The sequence below is a fragment of the Bubalus kerabau genome, chromosome 18, assembly GCF_029407905.1.
Source record: "Bubalus kerabau isolate K-KA32 ecotype Philippines breed swamp buffalo chromosome 18, PCC_UOA_SB_1v2, whole genome shotgun sequence".
Taxonomy (NCBI): Eukaryota; Metazoa; Chordata; class Mammalia; order Artiodactyla; family Bovidae; genus Bubalus; species Bubalus kerabau.
Window position 1 is genome coordinate 35,381,663 of NC_073641.1, and position 20,884 is coordinate 35,402,546.

At 37.9% G+C, this 20,884-nt stretch overlaps 1 protein-coding gene across 1 annotated transcript in view; it reads right to left on the minus strand.

The window, feature by feature from the left end:
• Positions 1-20,884, minus strand: part of C7 (complement C7) — a 59,279-nt gene that overhangs the window by 24,808 nt on the left and 13,587 nt on the right. Inside the window, exons 5-10 of the mRNA XM_055554613.1 lie at positions 19,089-19,236; positions 17,957-18,095; positions 8,152-8,322; positions 6,642-6,885; positions 4,423-4,533; positions 666-832 (exon numbers count right to left, since the gene is read on the minus strand). Coding sequence (XP_055410588.1) covers positions 666-832; positions 4,423-4,533; positions 6,642-6,885; positions 8,152-8,322; positions 17,957-18,095; positions 19,089-19,236 — 980 coding nt within the window. The remainder of the gene's footprint in view (positions 1-665; positions 833-4,422; positions 4,534-6,641; positions 6,886-8,151; positions 8,323-17,956; positions 18,096-19,088; positions 19,237-20,884) is intronic.

The following is a 20,884-nucleotide window of genomic DNA, read 5'->3' on the forward strand; positions in this document are numbered from 1 at the left end:
TTTTAGGAACACATATGTTGTGTTATACAAGAACTGACTGTACCAATAAAACATCCTAAAATTCTGCCAGCCAAATTGATTCTTTTTAGAACTAACCTGCATGACTCCAGGAACCGATAAACCATGGGCACAGGAAGAAAGATGATCTGACAAATGTAATACTAGACAAGCCTAAGTACCTTCCTATTGAAAGAATCTATAACTCCTCTGAATCAGGGACCAGGAAGGCATAACCCAGTTTAGGTCAAATGCTAGAAATGCAAATTTTAGCATTAATTTCTCTTGGGATCTACAAGACATTTAACCTTTACAACTGAAATATGGACATACAAGATAATGAACCTTCTGTTTCCTATTATGTATGCATTCATTTCACTATACAAACCATAATTGGGATACAGAAAACGCTAATTACAGCCTTCTCTGTTTAAGCACCTTGATTTAATCTCACTTTCCCAGTGCAAATAAACATGACTGCTTTCTGGTGCTTTCTTCTTCCTTTTTTTTTTTTTTTTTAATTTTTTTTATTGGAGTACAGCTGATTAACAATGTTGTAACAGTTTCAGATGCACAGCAAAGGGACTCAGCCATACATAAACATGTTTCCATTCTCCCCCAAACTCCCCTCCAATCCAGGCCGCCACCTAGCGCTGAACATCACATACCTTTTGTTTTATGACTTCAGGAAGATCAGATACAGATCCTGCCCACTGAGAATATCGCCGTTTGTTTCCAGCAGGATTGTTCAGATCCAGGTAACTAAGGCCAGCCGAGAAGCCAGAATATCCTCCTCTGACAAATGGGACCCCTCGCAACAAATTGCCCCCATTTTCTACTCAAGGAAAAATCAAATAAGTTCAGATGTACAAATGAAATGAGAATGAGAAAATGAAATTGAAAGTATATCAAGTATTTTAACACAATCCATTTAAATTGTATGACGTTCTGGGAAAGGAAAAACTATGGAGACAGTAAAAATACCTGTGGTTGCCAAGTAGGAGGGATTTTTAGTGGATTTTTAAGATCTTTAAGGGACTTCTAGAGCAGTGAAATTGCTGTATATGAAACTATAATGGATTGTTGTTGAGTTGCTAAGTCGTGTCTGACTCTTTTTCGATCCCATGGACTGCAGCCCGTCAGTCTCCTCTGTTCATGGGATTTCCCAGGCAAATATACTGAAGTGGGTTGCCATTTCCTACTCCAGGGGATCTTCCCAACCCAGGGTTGGAACCTATATCTCCTGCATTGGCCAGCAGATTGTTTACCACTGAGTCATCAGGGAAGCCCACTCTAATGTTTACATGTCATTATGTATTTGTCCGAACCCACTGAATACACAGAACCCTCATGTAAACTATGGACTCTGAGTGATTATTCTGTGTCAGTATGGGTTCATCAGTTGTAACAAATGGACCACTGTGGCCTGGATCTTGATAGTGGAGGAGGCTGTGCCCGTGGTTGGGGATATAGGGATTCTCTGTACTTTTTGCTCAATCACTTAGTGAACCTAAAATTACTCTAAAAACAATATCTATTAAGAGAGAAAATAAAACAGACACAATCATTACCTAGTGGTAGATGATTATTAAGAGATTATTACTCATATTCTTAATGTTCTTAGTGTAATAAGAATATTTGGGAGAGGGAGGTGGGGGATGATTTTGGAGAATGGCATTGAAACATGTATAATACCATATAAGAAATGAATCGCCAGTCCAGGTTTGATGCAGGATACAGGATGTTTGGGGCTGGTGCACTGGGATGACCCAGAGGGATGGTATGGAGAGGGAGGTGGGAGGGGGGTTCAGGATTGGGAACACGTGTACACCCGTGGCGGATTCATGTTGATGTATGGCAAAACCAATACAATATTATAAAGTAATTAGCCTCTAATTAAAATAAATAAATTCTAAAAAATAATAAATAAATTATCATATTTTTTAAAAAAGAATATTTGTTATACAGGCAACTGTCTTGTTTCTTAGAAAATACATGTATATACTTAGGGATGAAACATTATGCTGTTTGAAACTTCCAAGTGATTCAGCAAATATTACAAATATTTTAAATACATATTTTTGTATTGCTAAACAGTCAACATTATAAATACTATACGTAGATATATATGTAAATATATCAAAATAATAATTATTACATATAAGGGATGGGTACATGAGTATTTATTACTATTTTCTTTCAACATTTCTGTATGTTAGAAATTTTTCACAAGAAAATGTCAGGAGGGAAAGTTCATTGCATCTGGAATACTATAGTAAACAAAATGCTTTTAATTAACAGGCATACATTAACACATAAAAAGTGTTTTTAAAAACTCAAATACTAATCAAATCCCTTTTTTTTCATATCTGTGCCTTATAATTTCAGAAATATTTTCATCTCCATGTGTAGCTGATTCTACACTGATCATGACTGGAAATTCCTAACTTGCTAATCAGAGCTTGATTTTCATTTCCTTTTTTTAATCAAATTTTATAATTTCATCCAATTTTACAAATTTAAAAATTACATTTTTATAATCAGAATATTAAGAAATATTAAGTCTCATAATTTTAATAAAAATACCCGTGTGTCCTCATCTTGTTAGTTACATCTTTAATATGCAAAAAGAACCACTTTTAAAGCAGTGTATTGCTAAGTTCAGTCCCTGAACTCCCAGAATCACCTGAACGACTGCAGATTTCTGATATCAGATGGATTTCTAGAAGGAAATAGCTGGGAGAAAAGCCGTGGACTGAGCAGCTGAACAGGCTAACCAGGTAATCCTCATGCACACCAAAGTCTGCGAATTACCACCTTAACTGATAAGCTTGTTTACAAAATACAGAGTCTGAGAAATCAGCTTTCATATTTATTTTTAAGCCTGTAGCCTCTCTCTCTACGCCTCAATAAGCTTTCTGCTCAGTTGGCCCTCTTCCCCTAGACAACAGCCCAGGACAACAGCGAAGGATCCAGACTATGAAGCCAGACATTGGAATCTCAAGCCTGACACCAACTGCAGTCTTAGGTAACCTCTCTGTGGCTCAGTGCCCTTGTCAGTAAAATGGAAATAAGGAATAATATCCAGCTCTTAGGTGGGAGTATATTGGCTAATTCTTGTAAATCACTTAAAATGGTGCTGGGCACATTGTAAGTGCTACCTGTTTGTTAAGCCCGAAAGAAAAAATAACACAAAATAACATTGACGAGCCACTTCTAATCACCAACCCAGCTGATAGCTGATGTCAACACCTTTTCAAAGCTCCCACTTTCATTTATATTTCCAGATCATTGTATTTCCACATTGTTCAACTACTTGTCCTTCTCCTTTGTCCCGTCAGCTCTAAGAAGACAGGCTCTTTTCTAGTGTGTTCACTGCTGCCTCACTAATGCCTCGAACAATTTCTTCAGACACTATAGGTTCCATAAATAGTTGATGAACACAGTAAGTAAATGCAGAATTAAAGCCTGGCTTAACAGTGTCTCCCTCCTCCTTGCATTTATCCGCTAAAGAATCCTCACTTCCCTGATGAGGACCTTAGCACCTGCATCAGTCTTCTCCTTCATCCCAACTTCTGCCATCATCCCAAGAGAACTTGAGCCCCAGTATCACTCCATGGCCTTACACATTTCACAGCACAGTCTCATTTACATCCCTACACACTAAAAATCTCTTCATCTTAGGCAATTAAGTCTTAATCACCAAATCCAATAAAGAATCTTCAGACGTTCTCTTACTTAACTTCACTCTAGCACTTCTCGCTATCAGCTTCTTCTCCTCTACCTTCCATTTTACTCATCTCTTCTGGTTTTTATCCTATCAGATTATTCCCTTTCAATCCCTCTTGTTTCACTACAACTTTATATTTGTCATCTTTCATTTATTCGCTCCCTGTACTGAATCCTTTAACAGCATCCCTCACCATCAGGATGAAACCCAAACTCTCTGACACAGTGTCTAGACAGTCTAAATCAGCTTACCCTTCCAGTTCCTTTCTCAATCACTCAAAGACTAACACACCACCTCCCCTACTCTGCCACCACCATCACCACCACCACCATGCACCAAAATCTTTGCCTGCACTGAGCATCCATATTACAGAGTGAAACTGAAGCTTCCCCTCTTGGTGTCCTTTTTCTAGACTGGTTTGCCAACCATCCTCACAGGAGACAGTGGTGGTGTACACGGAGGACATAGTTACAGAGCACAGGACATACCCAGTGAACCTTCTGCTCTGCACGATGGATGGATGCATGGATGCAGATGGATGTCCATGACATCCGACAGAGAGATCACAGGTAAAATAGCCAAGTATTTGAAAAACGCAAAATAGAACGCCTGCTGAAATGTCAAAGTCCCTTGGAGACCACGAATTAACCATAAGGGGATAAACTTGTAATGAAAATTACCCCCTTCTCATTTACCTGAAACCGATTTTAAGACCTCTTCCATCGTTGTGCATTTTTGTTTTGATGATGTAAACAAAAACTGGAAATGTGAGGAAGCACATTTCCTCTTGTCCTCTGAATGGAAATCTGGAGGAAAAAATTTTAAACGTGCTTAGTTTCCCCATTTGCTGAAAATCTTCTTTGAGATGCCAGGTGTGAGAGTGGGAGAAGAGATTGTTTCCTACCACTGTGGCCATATAATCAAAAATGTTATGATGTGTATATTTTCAAGTGCTCTAGAAGGATCAAAGGTCAAAAAAAGCAATATTTGATCTTTGTTATAAACAAAATAAGATACATGCATATATTTAGGGATAAAGCATCAAGTGTCTGTCTCACTTTCAAATGATTCAGCTGATATTGGCTTCTAATATCTTTAACCAGAGGGTGGGGTTACATGGATGATTTCTATATGAAACAGTGGAGGGAACTAAAATTGAACACCCCAAAGTTTGATATCTTTCACCCAACCACAGTCAGCTTCTCAGGCACAAGGCAAATAAGTAAAAGTTAATATGCAATGGCCTCCAGCCCACCTACTGGAGACACCAAAAACTGGGTTCTGGTTCTATAGTAATTAATTCCTAAAACCCTAGTTCTAGTGCCTCAGTCTCTCCATCTTTAACAGCTCTGGTTTCTACATTTTCTTCCAATGACATCTTAGTTGGTTATAATTTCTACTCATTATCAATTGGAATTTTGCCAATGTAATTTTAAAAAAGAGGATAGAAAATAATAAAGAGTAGAAATACATTTTAATATAATTTTACGAACAATATTATAATAAACTCAATATTTCTTAAAGAACACTTGTATGTATCATATCCCAGGAGCCTTGATTGATTTCAATTAAAACTTTGGGGAAGAACAGAAACTGCTCAAGTAAAATTTTTACTCAAAATTTTTACAAACTCAGAAGTCTTTTTTAAAAATCCTCTTCATTTCTTTTAAGATTTAAAGAAAAAAAACATGATCATGAAACTGAGTTTAGATCAAGCCGTTTTCTGGATTAATTCCCCAAAGAAATATTGCCTCTGTTGTTGCTACAAAAACCTATACTTGTGCATTCATTTCCAACCTATTGAGGTTGGAAACGTTCACATTCTAATTGAACCATAATTGGTTAAAAAAAAAAAAAATTAAGCCCAAGGGGGGAAAATAGTCCATGGAAACAGAAAATATTGTGGTTTACCCACAAGAGAAGGCTATATTCCTCCTCTGAATCTCATCTGAAAAGTCTTACTCTCCTCCAAAGTGGTAAGAAAGTCTTGACTGAAGAGGTGAACTGGGATAGAGAAGCAAGTATGGCCGTGAGCTTCAGGACAAAACCGGGAAGAAGTTTGGACTTGGCCCATAAATAAGCCAGGGCCAAAAGGTCTTTGGAGAGGAAGAGTGGATCCTAAGACTCACATGCTCCTCCAACATGGCAGTAGCTGGTGGGGAACATCCTCTCACCGTGGAATCAACCAACATGAACTCAGTAGCGTGCCCAGTTTCTAACAAGAATCAGGCAATTCCAGCAGCAACATAACATAAGGATAAAGCTAAGCTGATGCTGGAGCCAGCTAGACTTCCTTACAATCTGTATGCCTTGAGATGAGTCTCTTCACAGCACTGAGTCTGCATTTCTCAGTCTGTGGGGCAGGAGCCATAATGGATATATCACTGAGTAACAGTGAGGATCATTGCTGACATAGACAACTCACCTGTTGAGAAGGAATCAATAAATTTAAGCTATTGTTACAAGTCTTAGGTAGTAAGCAAACTTGTGATATTCAGAGCAGATTTGTTTTTAAAGGCATGGAAGTGGTAAAGAACAGAGGCAAATTAAAAAAAATACTTCATTGAAACATTTTGAGTTCTGCAATATTAGTAAAATCCTCATCCATTTTCCTCAAGGAATATTACTTAATCTGAGAAATGGGGAGATCAAAAAGTATTATAAAAATCTAATCAACACCCTCTAGTTATCTCTAATGACTTAACTTTCATTTCAGGATACTATCCAAAAGAGTAGGCAAGCTTTTTCTTAAGGCCTGGAAGATTTTGTGTAGAGTATAATGGATTCATACAATTTTGGATTCCTTTGCAATTTAACCTCTATTTGTCATATTTTAAAGCTCTAAAGTTTAACTACAGGTTATTCCCCCATTAAAATCCTTGCAATGCTTATATATAGCAATGTTTTTAATTACCAAATTTTTTGACTTTTTCTGAGTCCATATGAAAGATAACTTTGTATTCTCCTCCTAAGGACCCAGACTGAAGATAATGCGTCCCATACTGGTCAATCAATCTTCGGTAGGCGCTGTAGTCATACAGAGAGGGAAGGTAAGAGAGTTCCTTCCAGAATGACTCAGCCAGTTGTAAAAATTCCGGATTGTTATTGATAAACTGAGCCACTTCAACAGTGTTCTGAAGAACCAACAATTGATAACTCTATAGGAAGAAGAAAGAGTAAAAGGCATTTTAGGTTGAAGATTAAAAGGCAACGGAAATAGTTTCTGGTCCAATGTCTCCATCAACAGTCACCTACATTAATGCAGACTTTATGAATTTTTGTTTTTGATGCATAATGAGGTCTCTTCTGAGCCCACCCACTTGAAGCAATCTAAGGAATTTTTGGAATCTCAAACAGGAATAACATCTGAGTGATGACTTCATAACTTGTTTTATAGCTAACTTTTAAAACCCCAAGACAAAATTGTTATGCCCTCCTCAACTAGCAAAAAGGAATCAGTATCATTGACTACTAAATAATCTCACAAATAGGGATATAATGTCCCTAGAGTCCACATCTTGACAATGACTTATCAGTAGGGTGATCTAATTTATCTTTCATACTGGGGTATTTACAGGGTAAGCCACTTAATAATGAGATCTTTTAAACCCTTCCTAGGCATCTTTTCATGATATCCAAGACAGAGTTAACTTACACTAAATTCTCACTTATATGAATAATATAATATGGATATGATAAATGTTTTTACACTCATATTTCCACTTAGTCATAAAACAAACAATATCTATATTCCTTTATACCTTGCTTATGTGATTTATTTATCAAGTTACTGACTTTAAGAATGAGATGAATTGTGCATATTATGAATGATAATCAGCCTGAAAAATACTTCACCACTAAGTATGTATCAATTAGTACAATTCATCCCAACTGTTCAGGTTGCCCGTGATGAAAGTCTTAGTATCTCAAAACAACAGAATATCTAAAGTTAAGTCTTTTAACTCCTCAGATGAAAATGTTGGTCTCTCCAAAGTAATAAGGTATTTTAACATCTTTTATTGTAATACAGCTTATTTGAAAAACTCTAGTATTAGTGTTTCAGAAGTACATCTTCATTGGATTTTTGAAATTGTATATAACACCTATAGTACCATCAGTAATCATGATTTAGAAATTTAGGCTAGTTTTAACTAGAAGATTTTAAAGTTATAAGTATTTTTTGGATTTTTAAATAAGAACAAATAATGAGAAAATAAAAAGTGTAAATAAATACAACATGAAAGAGAATTAACAAGACAAAAGCTATACCTTTTAAAGAAGTATATTAGATTATCTCTTTGAAGAAAATACTATGCCCTAATTAAAAAATGATGGCTGATTATTTTGGTAAATATACTTTTGTTAATGTTAGAAATACTTAAACCAGCAAAATATGGAAAAGTTAATGAATATTTCACACTAACCTTTTTCTTAGCGAGTATATTCATATTTGAAGAGTAACCGTATGAAGAAGATGAAGAACTAAAAAAGAGGATACGTCCTTTACTAGATGATGAATGTTCTGTTGATGTCTCTTTTACATAAGCCCAGGTACTATTGTAAAATTCATTATTAAAATCATTATTTATTTTCACCTATAAAGAAAATGAAAATTTTTGCTGTGAGCAAATTAAGGTCTTAGATGTAACCAAGAATAATTTGTCATGGCTTCCCTGGTGGCACAGAGGGTAAAGAATTTTCTTGCAATGCAGGAGACCTGGGTTTGATTCCTGGATTGGGAAGATCCCCTGGAGAAGGAAATGACAATCCACTCTAGTACTCTGGCCTAGGAAATTTCATGGACAGAGGAACTTGGCAGGCTACAATTCCTGGGGTTGTAAAAGTCAGACATGACTTAATGACTAAACTACAACCACCACACCTTAAATATGTACCATAAAGAAAATGAAAAATTTTGCTATGATCAAATTAAGGCCTTAGATGGAACCAAGAATCTTTCATCATAGATCCCTTAACATGGATACTTTCTTCACATGATCTTCTCCAAAAGACAAAGCTCTTCATTAATGTAAAACAACAGTGATTCTCACTAAAACCAGGCCTATATGACTGTAAAGAATAGAGTTCATTATAATAATTACTTAGTCCATTATTATAACAATTAGTGCATTATTAGAATTACTCCTTGTCAACCAGGAGACATAGGACTAATAACAGCAATCCCATGTGATTCACAAAATATGTTTGTGTACAAACATCTTGCATTTTCCTTTAATGCCAGCATTTAGCCCAGAAGTGAGCAAATCACCAGAGTTATGCTAACAGAGACCTACAGAGCAGCTAGCTCTTGACTTTTCATCCAATAGAGGGACACAGAGATGCAAACAGGTGATATGAACTAGTTAGATCTCTGGGGCTGTGTTTTTGAAATATTCTATATGATCCGTAGTGGATTTAAATTTCTGATTCTGTTAGACTTAAATAAATGCTAGGGTTGGAATTGTTTTTCCTTTGCTAGATGGTAGAAGAAAAAGCCATCCCAGAAGAATTTTAAAATAGACAACAGGATAGTCACATGTGGCTGAGAAGGGACAGCTCCAGCATTCATGGAGAAGACTATCACTTCTTTATCCTTTATTTTGTCCTAGATTAAGTGTCAAATGAGGGCTATCAAGCAATATAAATGTTGGAAGCATCCAGTGGAAGGTAAGGTAATTAAGAAGTGAGCATACATCCCATCTAAGAGGGTCTAAACATTCAAACCCATCAGGCAGTCTTGTATGTTACTACAAGTTCTAGCATTGACAGATACCTGATGTTTCAGGAAAAGATATATATATATATATATATATATATATATAAATCTTCATGAAAAAAACTTTAATTTTTTAAATCATAGGCAACTAACTTGCTAAAAATGTGAGTCACCAGGAGAATAAAACAAAACATGCAATATGACTCTCAGTCTGCTCTGTATGAATATTCAAATCAGTAACTCTTCTTTCACAAGTATTTGTCTTTTATTATATGTTTATATACCTCTGTATTTAAAATCAAGGTATAAAAAATGCATAAAAAACCTAAATGATGAATATGATACATTTTTTTGGAGGAGGAAATGGCAACCCACTCCAGTATGCTTGCCTGGAAAATCCCATGGATGGAGTAGCCTGGCAGGCTATAGTCCATGGGGTCTCAAAGAGTCAGAAATGACTGAGCTGCTTCACTTTCACTTTTCCTGATACATTTTTAAAATAAAGCTAAAAAAAATACAATATTATGCAGCCATCGTAAATGATGCTTGTGAGGACAAACTATTCATGTTAAATGAAAAAGCAAGCATAACTGTGATATTTAGAAATCCTATTAACTACAAATATGCAAGTGTATGCCCAGTCAAAAAAAAAAGACTAGAAAGAAATTCAACAGCAGAATGCCAGGAAATATTGTAATACTTTTGTCACTGCTGCTGCTAAGTCGCTTCAGTTGTGTCCAACTCTGTGCGACCCCATAGATGGCAGCCCATCAGGCTCCCCCGTCCCTGGAATTCTCCAGTCAAGAACACTGGAGTGGGTTGCCATTTCCTTCTCCAATGCATGAAAGTGAAAAGTGAAAGTGAAGTCGCTCAGTCGTGTCCTACTCCCAGCGACCCCATGGACTGCAGCCCACCAGGCTCCTCCATCCATGGGATTCTTCAGGCAAGAGTACTGGAGTGGGGTGTCACTACCCATGTTAAAAATTAGGCATGCCTTCCAAAAACATGCCAGAAGAGAAGAAAAAATGGATTTAGCTATACCTTTTATTTCAGCATTATTTTCAATATATTATGCAATTGACTTGCTTAAAATTCAAGTGCAAAAATTCAGCTCAAGTCAAAATGAAGAATACACTATTATTCTTGACTACAAAGAGGATATTATTATTTTTATTCTTGACTACAAAGAGGACATTATTGTTTTTGGCTGCACCAGTGGCATGTGAGATCTTAGTTCCCCGGCCAGGGATGGAACCTGAGCCCCCTGAAGTGGAAGCATTCAGAATCTTAACAACTGAATCACCAGGCAAGTCTCAAAAAGGACATTATTAAAAATGTATTAGGGATTTCTAGAGCCATTAGATAGTGTCTCAGTCATATTTGGTCTTGGATAGACACAGAAGTTAGTTTTTCCTTTCTTAAGAAAGAAAAGTTATCTACCTTCCTGTTAAAGCAAAAAAAAAAAAAAAATAGTCTATTTTTTCTTATCTTCAAATGCACAATTCAAATACTTGATTCATGATTTATGCACATAAGCCTATTCAGAACATGAATTCAGCATCTCCTCACTCCTGTGAACTCTCCACATTGCCACAGGAATCTTTTCTCAAGGTAGTGTGATTTTTTTTTTCATTAGTTCATTGTGTTTATTTTGTGTATATTTTAAAATTTACACATAATTTTATTTTATAGAAAACACCCTCTTTTTTGTAAACAAGGATAAATCAGACCTTATATCTGATTATATTAAGAATTATATCAATTATATAATAAGAATTATATAATATCAATTATATCAATTCTTAATATTAATTGATGCAGCCTTCAATCTCTTTCTTTTTTTTTAACTTTTTATTTTTTAACTTTACAATATTGTATTGGTTTTGCCATGTATCAACATGAATCTGCCACAGGTATACATGTGTGCCCCATCCTGAACCCTCCTCCCTCCTCCCTCCTCCCTCCCTGTAGTGTGATCTTAAATTTGCTTCAGTTAATACCCTCTTCACTCTGGCTAAGATCCTGAATTCCCCCAGACTGAGTCTTCCTCTGAAATCACAATTCAAACATCCTACACTCTGACTTTTTTACTCTTTCAACTCTCATTCTACTTTTGCCATAGCTTATTATTCAACTTCATAGAAAGAAGCTCTGCAAGTTACTTTCCCTTCTCTTTCCCTATCAGCACCTTCATTTTTTCACTTCCTTCCTGTTGTGGGTAAGCTTCATGGTTCATGACTTCAACCATTCTCATGCCAATGAACCTAACTCTTGCCAATGAGCCTTGTCTAGGTATGTTCTGCCACCGTATTTGCCAGGCAGAAACTCAACTCTAGTTCAATCCTCACAGCCAAGCAGCTTAGCACTACTACAGAAAAATCACACAACTATCCATTGGTGGTATGAAAAGTTCTTTCATGATTTCTAATTTCAGGGGAACCCTCAATACATGCCAGCAATCCTAAATCTCTAGCCAATTCTTTCTCCCGTTCCCTACAGTATCAGTTTCAAAAGTTCTGCATCCATCTCAACCCCTCACTCTTACAGCCATTTCTTTCACTCTTAGAAGATAACCTTAATCTCTTTCTTTACAAATATTCCCTCTGTCAGACAAGAGACTACTCGTACTTCTGGCTAACAAATCTACAAACTTATGAACACCTTCACTTCCTTTCTGCACACGTGTTCCTCTTCCTATCTAAGGCTAATTTCTCTGACCTCTTTCTATACTGCATTTCTTCCCACCTCTCCAAAGGACCAATTAAATCAATTACTCCCTGTCTTACAGCTTCAAGTTTTCTTTCTCTACTGGCTTATTTCTATTAACACTTACACATATTCTGGGGCTTCCCAGGTGGTGCTAGTGGTAAAAATCTTGCCTGCCAGTACAGGAGACGTAAGAGGCATGAGTTAAATCCCTGGGTTGGGAAGATCCCCTGGAGGAAGGCATGGCAACCCACTGCAGTATTCTTGCCTGGAGAATCTCATGAACAGAGGAGCCTGGCAGACGACAGTCCGTGGGGTTGCAAAGAATTGGACACAACTGAAGTGACTTAACGCGTGCCTGTGCGCGCGCGCACGCGCGCACACACACACACACACACACACACACACTCTAATCCTGCCAAAGTAAAAGGCACTACAATGACTCTAAAGTCACACTTCTGGCCTTCACACCCTATAGTTGTCATCTGCTAAAATAATAGATGATACAACCTACCTACTTAGGTTATTATAAAGAAAAAATAAGGTACATTTAAAGCACTTGAAACAGTGCTTAGTATACAGAGGGCTCTTAATATATGTGAGCTATTTTATCATTATTCAAATTATTTTTTTGTTAACAAAGTAGATTTAGAAATCTCGGACAACTAGACTCATACCTTCAGAGGATGCAGAGGATCAGATAACTAAGCATTAATTAAAATTTCCTTTAGAATATGTTTTCGCTATTAATTTGACAGACATATCTGATCTCTAAATAACAAAGTGAGGTAAATCAAAGACAAATATCACATATCACTTATATGTGGAGTCTAAAAAATGACGCAAATGAACTTGTTTACAAGACAGAAACAGACTCACAGACATAGAAAACAAACTTACGGCTACCAAAGGGAAGGAGAGGGACAATAAATTAATTGGGGATTAGCAGATATCAGCTACTAAATATTAAGATAGATAAACATCAAAGTCCAACTGTATAGCAGAGAGAACTATATTTAATATTTTGTAATAAACTATAATGGAAAAGAATCTGAAAAGAATATATATACATATATATATTTAAAGACTCACTTTGCTATACACCAAACACTAACACAACGTTGCAAATCAGTTACATTTCAATAAAAATTTTAATATTATGAAGTATATCCAAGACCAAAACAGGAGGATCCAGAAAGTTGTTTTCTCCACCCTGATCTTTGCTCACTGCCATCTGCAACTCATTACATGCTGAGAATAAACAAGACTGTCTTTCAACATCTCCTAAGCTGAACTAAGCAGGGTGGCACCTTCCCAAAGTGACCATGGAGCAGGAATGTGCTTGAATTTCAAAGGCTTCCTTGCAGTATGAAAAACATGAGCAAACAGAGAAACAAGCATAGCTTCAAAGCAAGTGGCCTCCTCGGTAAGAAATGGGGTTTGTCCTGGGTACGCTATCAAGCTGATTTCCAAAACAGAGAATAGAAGAGAGATTGACCGATACTGTTTTCTGTTTATTTACTAATGTTTATGTTCCAACAAGCCAAAAGTCATGTTCTACCTGAAGAGGGCTGAATCTGCAGTGGCCCCCAGTCTGTCTGAACTGAGGAGAACGTCGACCACCTCTGTATTGGCACCTGGGTTTCACGCTCGCCTGACTGACTCACTGCCTGCTGCTTCCACCTCACTTCCCTTGGGCTGGATTCTCAAAATGTCTCTACTCTTCACTCAGTAACAGGCTGTAATTTCCCTCTACCTCTGACAAACATTCCTTCAAATTCAGTGACTAGAAAGGCATTTCAGATGTCAATCCAAAAACCAAGCCACACTGTGAAAAATGAATGGCAGGATTATGCTGTTATTAAATTATTTTTTTTCTTCAGAAGTGGCAGGCTTCCAACATGTCTTCCTTCCAACCATGTCAAAAGTCCTCTCCCTTATTATTTCCTCTCTTCTATATGTGTATGTATACACACACACACACACACACACACACACTTCTCCCCCTTATAATAATGAAAGAATTATCAACACATTACCCTAGGAATAAGAGGAGAAAAATCTCTCTGCATATACCTACCTCACATTCTCCCTTTAGGCCAAACGATAAATTACAATACGTGTTTTTCACCATGTTAGAATCTAGAGTTGAAAAAGCATTTAATACAATACATTGGGAGAGTAAACTGGGCTTCCCTGGTAGATCAGCTGGTAAAGAATATACCTGCAATGCAGGAGACCCCAGTTCGATTCCTGGGTCGGGAAGATCCTCTGGAGAATGGATAGGCTACCCACTCCAGTTTTCTTGGGCTTCTGTGGTGGCTCAGATGGTAAAGAATCTGCAGTGTGGGAGACCTGGCTTTGATCCCTGGGTTGGAAAGATCCCCTGGAGGAGGGCATGTCACCCTACTCCAGTATTCTTGCCTGGAGAATCCCCAAGGACAGAGGAGCCTCATGGGCTACAGTCCATGAGGTCACAAAGAGCAACTAAGCACAGCACAGGGAGAGTAAAATATACTAGAAAAACGAAAGGCTGTGAAGTCCGACATACTGGCATGTGTGCTAAATCACTTCAGCCATCTCCAACTCTGTGCGACCCTATGGGCTGGAGCCTGACAGTCTCCTCTGTCCAAGGGATTTTCCAGGCAAGAATACTGGAGTGGGTTACCATACCCTCCTCCAGGGGATCTTCCCAACCCAGGGAGCAAACCCATGTCCCTTAGATCTCCTGCATTAGCAGGCCGATTCTTTACCACTAGCACCACCTGGGACATGCTGGGACCAAGGCCTAAGCCTTACTACTTATTAATTTAGTGACTTAGAGCAAGTCAGTTGAGGTCCTCTGAGCCTTGATTTCTACTTCTATAAAACAGTAAAATATTACTTACCTTCCATAGATATTGTGAAGATATCATGATTAAAATTATACAAATTTCTTAAAATAGTGTGGATGCCACCAGAGATATTTAAAACTTGGTAGCCATGATCATTTTTCAGATCTGTTTCACTTTCCATTTTCATGATTCAATAATTTTTAAATGTTAACTTAATTCCATTATAAGTTGGAGGTTTGTCGGTTTGCTCCTTATAATCAGAACTGCTTTCTGAAGATGGCTAATTTTGGTAAACTAAAGGCCCTTCCCTCTGAACATTCTAATAGTTTTGCTTGACAAATTTGGGAGTAATCAGTAAGGAAGGTTGAACTGGAAAATTTCGAGTTCTTGGAAGATGAAAGGAAAGGCATGAGAGAGGAAACCTTGGAAAAGAAGAGCAAGAAACAGGCTAAAACAGGATGAGACCAGAAACTTCTTTTTGTTGAGGTTGCGGAAGGACAGACAATTTAAGATGGAAGATCGCAACTGTTTTTGTTGAATGAGTTGGCATTGCTATAGCAGACAATCTCTATGTTCCCTTTAAATCTTCAGGAATTTACCCTAAAGCCATTACGCTTTTGTCTGAGTAGATTTTGTGTGGAAATCAAGGAACAGGATGAGATTAGGTAGTGTGTATGACAGAAACAGCCCGCAAGAAGCAGAGGAGACCTGGAGACCATAAATGAAGTTTAAAAGCCTGGAATACAGATGCTGGCAATGATGTGGAGCACAGGTCACTCTTCCACACTGCTGGTGGGGTATAGATGGACTATATATATATATATATATAGTTTTGGAAACTTTAGAAAAATATAACCTATACATAACCTACAAGGCAGCCATTCAAGTTCCAGGTGTTTGCCCTAGAGAAACTCCAGCTCATTGGCATGGAACAACTCATGCACAAGAACATTCAAGGCATTTTCATAAGAAAAAAAAAAGGAAATAGTAGTAAAAATGCCATCTACATCAGCATGAATAAATTTCAAAACTAACCTTGAGTGAAAGAACAATTCACAGAAGAAAACATACTCTATGATTTATCTGTGTAAGTGGCAAAGAATAAGCAAAACTAAATCACAAATTTTTCTTTAGGACAAAGACATACGGGATAAACATATACAGGAAAACAAGGAAGTGATTAATATCAACACAAAATGTAAGATAGTGTTTACACGGGCTGTACAGGTGGAGAGGATGCAACAGAGAGGGGCAGACGGGAGCCTTTAAGTCAGCAGCAATACTCTTATTTCTTAAGGTGGGTGCTAGGCATACATGAGTCCTATTTGTGTAATTGTTTTGTTGTCCAGTTGCTAAATCTTATCCAACTCTTTGGAACCCCATGGACTGCAGCACACCAAGCTTCCCTGTCCTTCACTATCTCCTGGAGTTTGCTCAAACTCATGTCCGTTGAGTTGGTGATCCAACCATCTAATCCTCTGTTGTCCCCTTCTCCTCCTGCCCTCAATCTTTCCCAGTATCAGATTCTTTTCCAATAAGTCAGCTCCTCGCATTAGGTGGCCAAAGTATTGGAGCCTCAGTATCAGTCCTTTCAATGAATATTCAAGATTGATTTCCTTTAGTATTGACTGGTTTGATCTTATTAGTTTTCTCCAAACTGCTAGTATATGTTATTCACATGCTTCTGCACATATGAAATATTTCATAATTGCCGCCACCAGGGGGAGACTCTGTGGCCAGCAGAGGCCCCGTTGGCAGCGCTGCTTCCTGACCCGCTGGTCTTCCGGAGTTATTACATTAGTGACATCCTGGAGCGTGTGCTCTGTTTTGGAGGGAATATCCTGAATATTACAGGGAACGTGCTCCTGGCACTCTGAACAGTGGAAGAAAATCCACTGGGTAACATCATTACCCTGGTGGCCAAATGGAGGCTGCAGATACAGAAGTAATTCGGGATCTGCCATATCAGAGCTAAAGATAGTTCCCTGCAGCTAAAGATAATTCCCCCACCAAGGATTGATCTCCCTCCAACCTCCACAGTGAAAGCATGGAGTCCCAACCACTGGACCACCAGAGAATTCCTTATTTTGCATTTTTAAGTAATGTTATATAAGGGGTATCATACAGGATGTCCTTGTGGGCTACTTTAATTCAGCATAACTTGCGATTCATCCATGTTGTAGTGCGTATGAGTAGCTCATTCCTTTGCATTGCTGGGTAGTATTGTATTGTATGGATGTAATATCTATTCACTTTTGATCTATAATCGGATTGTTGTCAGTTTTTAGCTATCACAAATAAAGCTGCTATGAACATCTGTGTAAAAAAAAATTAAAAATAAATGCATTTTTAACCATGGCAATGGTTAGGAAATTATCACAATCAGTTATGACTGGAGTCTTAACACCCACACAGGGACAGATTATCAGGTTCCGGGAGCATGGAACTGAAAATGAGACAATAGATATTTCAGCATGAATGACACAAATTAAAAGTATTATTGCCCTGTACCCCAGAGTTAAAGAATATGTGTTCTTAACAAACTAGAGAATATAACATAAAAGAAGTAGACTCACAGATAAGGAAAACAAACTAAAGGGTTACCAGTGGAGCGGGTGGGGGAGAGGGGGCAACACCGGAGAGGAGAGGAGGAGGCACAAAGTAGCAGGAGGGTAAGACAGGCTCAAGGGTGTGTTGTAAAACACCGGGAATATAGCCAGTATTTTTTTAACAACTGTAAATGGAAAGTAGCCTTTAAAAACTGTATAAAATTTTTTAAATGTTTACAAATAAATAAAACATTTTTAAAAGGAAAATGTATTCTTTTTAAGCTCATATAAGACATTTATAAGAACTGATCGCACATGAGGCTACAAGTAAACTCAACAAAATATCAAAAAGCTCAATATCATAAATAATGATCTCTGGCAACAATTTACAGACTAGAAAGACATTAAATCCATAATTAAGTACCTGGAATGTGTAGGAGAGGATATTTCCACTCAGTCTGTAGAAATCTCTCCCATCCCCACTGTACACCTTTCTGCATTGACCACCAAAACTTTTGGTATTGAGGACTTGGTTTCTAAACTGGCCCGTTAGCGCATTGTAACTGTTAAAAAAATGAAAGAAGAAAAGGCTGTTAAAAACCAGAAACAGCAGTTGCTAAAACAGGCATCATTAGTGAACTCTGGATATTCTTGAAACACATTACAGTTAATGTGGGTGATCTCAAATAAAATCCTCCTAAAGCACACCATACATTACCAACTCCCCCTGATTGGTATAATGGCTAACACTAATAAATGGGGAAACCCAAGATCTTTTTAGCCCTAAGAACAGATTTAGGAAACACACAGCTCTTTTGTATCTATGGCAACAGCTGGTTTTAAATTGCATCTTTAGATAAAACCAATACAATTAAGATTACTCTTGAGGAGATAGAACTCTCTACAAATGAATTTCAACTAATTGGCCCCTTAGCATGCTAACTGGTATACTCTTTGGAGTAATTTGAGCACTTTTCTGTTAACATATTTCACATCTATCAGTCTCAGAGATTATCTTAAAACCTTGAAACCTTAACTTGAGCCTGACCTTTAAAAGTTTTTCAGAATTCTTTTTGAAAAGGCAAACAGGATCACTCTAACTTCACTTGAAAGTTCCCAGCTAGCTGAGACAATTACTTTTCATCCCGAAGGTCCCAACATAATTTCTCTTTTCTTCCACTGCTCTCATTCTGTGGTCTCTCAATTCCCTTAAATAGCCCCACATCATTGAATTAGTTCTCCTCCCCATCTCCCTCTCCCATAGGGTGACTGACTGGCCAGGTTTTCTCAGGTCTGAGGGGTTTCCTTGGATGCAGGATTCTCAGCGCTAAACCCAGGACACTGCAGGGACAGCTGGTCCTTCCATGCTTTACCGTATATACTTACAGGTGTATATATAGGAATTTTTTTTAATGTTTCAGGATGTGGCAAAGAGGTCTAAGTAAAGGTTGACTATTAGTTGATTTGCTATTAGATTTACCAAACCACAGACTAAAACACAACAAAATGAAAGCTACAGCTCGTAGATGTATACAGGAAGCCACCCGGCACCTTACCCACGTCCGGTAAGCTCTATGTTTGGAGGAGGTTTATCCTTGTCACAGGCAGGTCTGCTTTCTGCATCCTCGCATCTGTCTTCATCAGCACCGTCCTCTTCACAGTCAGAATCCCCATTGCAAACCAAAGATTTGCTGATGCACTGACCTGAACACAAGACCATCCCCCACACAAAAATATTAGAGGAAAAAAGGAAAACACTACCTGGGGTCAAAAGGTTTCAGCCTGGGCTCCCAACACAGTACTGATACTCTAGTGTGAATTTAAGATAAACCCTCACTGCCCAAGGAACGAACGCTGATTATTTTCATCCTCATTTTGCAACATGCAAAATTGATTCTGACCTTGCTGCTGCTCCTGCTGCTGCTAAGTCGCTTCAGTCATGTCCGACTCTGTGCGACCCCAGAGACGGCAGCCCACCAGGCTCCCCCGTCCCTGGGATTCTCCAGGCAAGAACACTGGAGTGGGTTGCCATTTCCTTCTCCAATGCATGAAAGTGAAAAGTGAAAATGAAGTCACTCAGTCATGTCCGACTCTTAGCGACCCCATGGACTGCAGCCTACCAGGCTCCTCCGCCCATGGGATTTTCCAGGCAAGAGTACTGGAGTGGGGTGCCATTGCCTCTGACCTTGCATGAACAATAAAATTGACAATAGAACCCAAATTCAAATTCCGGGCTCTTATCCATAACCATCAAGCATTTTGGTCTCCAAAATCATACAAGGTCAACCATTGGGAAGACAGATTGACTTCCTGCTCTTCAACTTTTGATTTCTTTTCTGAAATCACTGACGAAGATGCTGAAGTCCTGCCTTTCTTGGTATTTTAAATATATATGCTTTGAGAGCATGGGGACTGGATTAAAAAAATAAAATTCATTCTGAAGTCTGTCTTTTCACCTTGCTTATACTTTCTTTTGTTGTGCAGAAGCTTTTAAATTTTAATTAGATCCCATTTGTTTATTTTTGCTTTTATTTCCAATATTCTGGGAGGTGGGTCATAGAGGATCCTGCTGTGATGTATGTCAGAGAGTGTTTTGCCTATGTTCTCCTCTAAGAGTTTTATAGTTTCTGGTCTTATGTTTAGATCTTTAATACATTTTGAGTTTATTTTTGTGTATGGTGTTAGAAAGTGTTCTAGTTTCATTCTTTTACAAGTGGTTGACCAGTTTTCCAACCACCACTTGTTAAAGAGATTGTCTTTTCTCCATTCTATATTCTTGCCTCCTTTGTCAAAGATAAAGTGTCCATAGGTGCATGGGTTTACCTCTGGGCTTTCTATTTTGTTCCATTGATCTATATTTCTGTCTTTGTGCCAGTACCATACTGTCTTGATAACTGTGGCTTTGTAGTAGAGCCTGAAGTCAGGCAGGTTGATTCCTCCAGTTATAAGCAAGGTGAAAAGACAGCCTTCAGAATGGGAGAAAATAATAGCAAATGAAGAACTGACAAACAACTAATCTCAAAAATATACAAGCAACTCCTACAGCTCAATTCCAGAAAAATAAAAAATCCAATCAAAAAATGGGCCAAAGAACTAAATAGACATTTCTCCAAAGAAGACATACAGATGGCTAACAAACACATGAAAAGATGCTCAACATCACTCATTATCAGAGAAATGCAAATCAAAACCACTATGAGGTACCATTTCACGCCAGTCAGAATGGCTGCAATCCAAAAGTCTACAAGCAATAAATGCTGGAGAGGGTGTGGAGAAAAGAGAACCCTCTTACACTGTTAGTGGGAATGCAAACTAGTACAGCCACTATGGAGAACAGTGTGGAGATTCCTTT